This window comes from Macadamia integrifolia, unplaced genomic scaffold, assembly GCF_013358625.1.
Source record: "Macadamia integrifolia cultivar HAES 741 unplaced genomic scaffold, SCU_Mint_v3 scaffold3434, whole genome shotgun sequence".
Lineage (NCBI taxonomy): Eukaryota > Viridiplantae > Streptophyta > Magnoliopsida > Proteales > Proteaceae > Macadamia > Macadamia integrifolia.
Genome location: NW_024869499.1, coordinates 10,041 through 15,567, shown reverse-complemented (window position 1 = coordinate 15,567; position 5,527 = coordinate 10,041). Strand labels below are relative to the sequence as shown.

The following is a 5,527-nucleotide window of genomic DNA, read 5'->3' as shown; positions in this document are numbered from 1 at the left end:
CATTTTTTCAGAAAGATGTCACAGAATATTTCCAAATGCATGACCTCGTCCATGACTTTGCCAAATCCCTTGCAGAAAATGAATGCTTTACTTTGACGATTAAAGATACCAATGCGCAAGAATTTGACTTTGGTAGAACCCGTCATTTATCTCTAGTAATAGAAGAGATAAACACGATTCCTTCTTTCATTCACAAGGCAAAGAATCTGCGAACTCTTAAAATTTATAAAGCACAGATTCCTAGACTTTCTTCTGACTTATTTGGACACTTGACGTGTCTGAGGATTTTAGATTTGCATAGTACTTACCTTGAAGAGCTTCCAAATGAGGTAGAGAAGTTGATACATCTAAGGTACCTTAACTTGTCCATGGCAAGGTTTAAAGAATTACCTAAGGCAGTGACCAAATTGTACAATTTGAAAATATTACACCTTTATGGATGTAAGAATCTTTGTAAACTACCTGAAGGGATTGGAGGATTAGTCAATTTGATAGAGCTTGATCTGATTGAATGTCGCCAACTAAGCTACTTGCCAGAAGGAATTGGGAGATTGAGCAAACTGCATCGTTTGCCACACTTCGTTATTTGTGGGATAGAGAGAGGAGGATGTAAGATTGGAGAACTGAAAAATCTCAACTTCCTCAAAGGTTCACTAAGACTAATAGGTTTGGGGAGAGTGGAAAATGGAAATGAGGCTAAGATGGCTTGCTTGAAGAATAAGCAACACCTTCGTGCTCTGTATTTCTATTTCAATCAATATACTGGTGTTTCACAAGTTGATGAAAATGCTACTGAAGGAGAAAGAGAAGGAGAATTAGGAGAAAAAGAAGAAGATGAAGAAGAAGAAATAGTTGATGCTGAAGCTAAAACAGAAGGACGAGAAGAAGAAGAAGAAGAAGCTGGTGTTTCACGTGTTGGTGAGAATGTCGTTGATGAAGAAGAGGTAGGGAAAACAGAAGGCGAAGAAGAAGTAGTTGATGGAGAAGACATGTTGTTGAGGAGGAGGATGGAGGATGTGCTGGAAAGTCTCCAACCACATCAAAACCTTGAGAAACTAATAATCAAGGACTACCCTGGTGTTCTGTTCCCAAATTGGATGTGTAGTCATGAAAACTTTATGATTTCCTCCAATCTGGTTTTCTTGGAACTACGTTGGTGCAGGAAGTGTAAGCAATTGCCTCCGACTTTGGGGAAACTACCATCCCTTGAAACCCTTGTAATAGGTGGAATGGATAAAGTCAAATTCATGGGTGTTGAGTTTTTTGGAATTGATTTTGCCACAACAAGTGACGGTGGGTTTGACAAAATATTCCCAAAATTGAAAGTCTTTGAGTTGGCTTCAATGCGTAATTTGGAGGATTGGGATTTAAGACTAGTACAGAATTTTCAAGAAGGGAAAGAGTTCATCTTTATGCCGTGTCTACAAGATCTCTTACTTTTGGATTTGCCCAAGTTAAGGACATTTCCACAGCACCTTACTCAGGCTACATCCCTGAGGAAATTGTTCATATGGTACTGTCCAAAGTTGAGTTGGATGCCATCATCTCCATCCTCCCATCTTCCTTTTCTGCACGTTGAGGAGTTGATCTTAAAAAAGGACGCAGGTTCATTTTCAAAGTCACTAGTACCAAACAACCACATGTTTCTCCCTAACCTCAAGTTGTTGCGGGTGAGACAATCACCATACTCGTCCTTACCTGTAGGATTAGGGCAACTCACTTCGCTTCAGATTCTGGATATCCGAACCTGTTCTAAGATCAAGTCAATACCTGAGGGGGAGTTGCAGCATCTCACCGCATTACAAGAGTTGAGGATCATGAGGTGTCCCGCCTTGAGACGACGTTGCCAGAAGGAGAAAGGAGAAGATTGGGGCAAAATATCTCACATCCCAAGCATCTTCATCGATGGCAAGAAGATCAAATGAGGAGAAACTTCCACAACAAGAGGCATTAATGTTAATGGAGGAAGAAGAAGCGGACAACAAACGCATCACATACTTGAAAGGTAATTCAAACAGTATGTTTGTTAATTGCTTGATTTGTTGTTTGGTTCTATTTTATTCCTTCGTTTTATTTATTTATTTATTTTGGATTATGTCTAGGATCGATTGATTTTGGTTTGTTAGGTATTTGAGGTTGAAGATAGATAGATACCAGAGAACTCGAATGTTGAATGCCTAAAGTTGGACAGAAACAAACCCGACCTTCTTCGTCACCACCTAGTTAGGGAGTTCGGGTTGATCAGGTCAGCGTATTGTATCAGTTTTCTCATTTATTTTGAATTCACGAGTGGCATGTTTCCTGTTTCTGAAGAATCTGATTTGATGTAAATGTGTGATAGATTCCTTCAATCAGGACTGTTATTGCATTACATAGACTTTGTGAAAGCAGTGGAGATGGTAGACAAGGCTGAGGAGCACACCATCTAAGTTGCAATAATCACCAAAGGATGATTTGGCAGAAGAAAGAGTTCATTTTCCATATGAATTATATTGGAGCTCATCACCCACATTTACCTTCAACTTCTCCAAAGGTATTTTCCTGGCTTGTTCACACTAATGGCTATCAACTACTTGTAGCCTTTTAGGAATATGATGGGAAGAAATGAATAGAATTTTGATTAACTATTCAGATATTTGTTTGTTCGCTCTTAGCTTTTGAAAAGGCTGATTCTTTCTTTTTTTATTGATAAATCAGATTGCTCAGCATTTTAAGGTTTTGGCTGTTTTGATTCTAAGAATTTATGATTCAAAGGCTTTCCTCCATCCTCTTTGATGGTTTTATTGTTCTGCCTATCGTGGCGCTAAATCTCAAATACTTTAGATTTTCAGAACTCAGTTGAACATGAAGAAATTAGCTTTGAGGACAATCCCTTTTGACCATTGTCAAAATTTCTCTGTTTCCTCTGTGCCATGGTGAACTCCTCAGGAATGGAAGAGCATGCAGTCCAATGATCTGGGTAATTTTCCTTCCAGTTATGTCCGTACATCTCTTTCCAAGTCCATTGATTTATTGATATAAATATATATATATATATATATATTGGGTTCTTTCTTCATTTTATGTATTTATTTGTTTTGGAATTTATTTATAATTGATTTCTTGGGGTGAGTTAGGTATTTGAGGTTCAAGATACCAGAGAAAATCAAATGTTCTATGCCAAATTTAGGATGGAAAACGAACCTGACCTCCTTGGTCACCACCTAGTTAGGGAGTTCAGGTTGATCAGGTCAGCCTTCTGTAAAATATCAGTTCTTTCTCTTATTTTGAATTCTTGAGCTGCCTGGTTCCTCTTTCCAGATTTTCTGATTTCACAGTCTGTATGTTACATTAGAGAGTTCATTGGCTCTTTCATTTTTTTTAACCCTTACACCTTATCACACTAGAGGAGCATATCATGTCTTTTTTGTTGTTTTTGCAGAAAATTCAAGGTTTCCTGTGGGAGGAAGAGAAAGGTGAAGAATGAACTACGATGGTACATGACATGAGCATTCCATGACATCGAGGCAATATGTAAGACCCATGACCGCAATCTCCGCAAGGGTTCTTCCTTCGGCAAATGAAAAGCACAGTATGGTAGTTAATTCTTAAGCAATTCTTCTTGGCCTTTATGAAATTGGTGTTTTGATTTTGATTTTTTTTCCTGCACCTCATCTTTGTTTAATTCTTGAAGAGAAATATAGGCCCACTGTTTGTGGTTTGACAAGAAGACTCAAACAAGGAATTCAATGTTGAAAAGATTGTGTTACTCTCTTTAAATACGGTTGAAGCAGAGGAAATGGTAGATGAGGAAACCATCTATGTTGCAAGCAATAATCTTAAGAGTTTGAGGATGTCAAAATTCTATGTATGTGGTGGATGATGCTCGTGGATTATTTATTTCTCCATTCTTGTACCCTGCTTGGCTATGTTGTAGAGCATCAATCTTTTTTCCTTTTGATAATTGCATAGCATCAATGTCAATGGCCACATATATGGCCTTCTCTGTGCTGATGTTGGTTGGGTCTGGTGGTGGATCAAGGACGATTTTCCAGAACCACATCCATTATATTGGGATTGATCGACCCACATGTACCCTCAACTTCTCCTAAGGTATTTTCTTTGCTTGTTGACACAGCAATCAACTTTTATACTTTTAATTAGTCTATATCTAACCATCCACTACATATGGCTTCTAGGAGAATAAGCTTAGCAGAAAAGAAGAGTAATGGTTAGCAATGTTCCAGAAGATGCTGAATACCATAGGTATTACATTTAACTGATCATAAGACTTTACTATTTATATGAATCCTATGCGATTCATGTCCGAATCATATAACTGAGAGCTTGAGGAGGTCTATAACAATGTCCCTGCATACAGGATGCCAATGCCGTTAGACGTGCAATTCAATGCTGTCCTCGAATTTGTGACTAGAGAGGACTTCAATCGAAAGCTTGGAGAGCAAGTAATCACAGACATAGTGAAGGTTTTGAAGGAGTTACGTGCATTTCCAAGATCGCAGACTTCTTAGAGAAATTGACAGCTAAATTGGAGATTTCTTCTTCCACGATCGAGTTCAGGGGTTCAATTTCTGATGAGCTTATTGTTGATGCTCAAGGCCATCCATGGTTTCGGTTTGTTCGTTGACAGTCTGTCTGCTGCTTTCTAGTCCCTCTTGCTGATGGCAATGCCGAAGGTAGGAGGGGGTAGTATATCTTCTTTGTTTTGTTTGGTTTTGTCCGGTTGATGTTTGTACTCTATGTTTCATTTTCTTTTCTTATACAAATGATCTTTTAACAAAAAAGAAGCCGGTTATCTGCTAAAGTTTCTCATGTAACAGAAATTGTGGATGAAACAGTAAAGAGTGGGATAGTGTGATAGTGTCCATGCAGTTGGCTATAGCTTTAATGATTCTCTGGGTCATACAGAAAGATCACAAGTTAGTTTGACTGTTTTAACCATCATAAGGCCAAGCCACTGAAACATTTCCCTTCCCTTTTTTTGGGTGTGCGAGTAGTTGATCACACCAAGTGGTATTAAGCACCAAGTTTTTATATTTCTGGGCATTCTTCTCTTCTCTTACTGCAATTTAGCTACTGGTGTCTCAAGTCAAATATTCTTATTACCTTCTCTTACTCCATCTATTGGTTCACAGGTTCCTTTACATGATCCTGCCATTTTTTCAAAATCTGATACTTTAACATCTAAAGTAGCTTCAAACTCAAGTTGTGGGATAGACTCATGTAAGAAATATTGTTCTTGTTTCCTTCTCTTACTGCATCGGGACTTGGTTTCTTTACATGATCCTTCTGGACTGTCAAAAATACAAAATTCTAAAATCTGACCTTCAAATAATTCGATATGGATTCCAGTATCAATTCGATAGCTGATCATTGACCAATTACGGCGAGAAGGAGGCTCGTACGTCTAGCATTTTCCTTTGTATCGCATGCACACTTTCCTTTTATTTTCAATGGTTTATCATTGTTCAATGTTTAAGCATTTCCCCTAGGGAAAAACATCATTCTCACTGCCTGCTTCGATAAA

At 38.2% G+C, this 5,527-nt stretch overlaps 1 protein-coding gene across 15 annotated transcripts; it reads left to right on the top strand.

The window, feature by feature from the left end:
* Positions 1 to 7: 7 nt before the first annotated feature.
* Positions 8 to 4,941, top strand: LOC122068133 (putative disease resistance protein RGA3). 15 transcript variants are annotated; one of them, XM_042631979.1, is made up of 9 exons: positions 8 to 2,005; positions 2,103 to 2,245; positions 2,342 to 2,533; positions 2,824 to 2,959; positions 3,117 to 3,229; positions 3,422 to 3,571; positions 3,674 to 4,092; positions 4,179 to 4,245; positions 4,361 to 4,941. In XM_042631979.1, the coding sequence occupies exon 1, from the start codon at positions 36 to 38 to the stop codon at positions 1,923 to 1,925; it is 1,890 nt and encodes a 629-aa protein (XP_042487913.1). In that variant the 5' UTR covers positions 8 to 35; the 3' UTR covers positions 1,926 to 2,005; positions 2,103 to 2,245; positions 2,342 to 2,533; positions 2,824 to 2,959; positions 3,117 to 3,229; positions 3,422 to 3,571; positions 3,674 to 4,092; positions 4,179 to 4,245; positions 4,361 to 4,941. The 15 variants fall into 15 exon arrangements, with proteins under 15 accessions (XP_042487913.1, XP_042487915.1, XP_042487916.1 ...); XM_042631981.1 differs by having other exon boundaries at positions 3,422 to 3,576; XM_042631982.1 differs by having other exon boundaries at positions 3,422 to 3,847; positions 3,952 to 4,092.
* Positions 4,942 to 5,527: the final 586 nt, after the last annotated feature.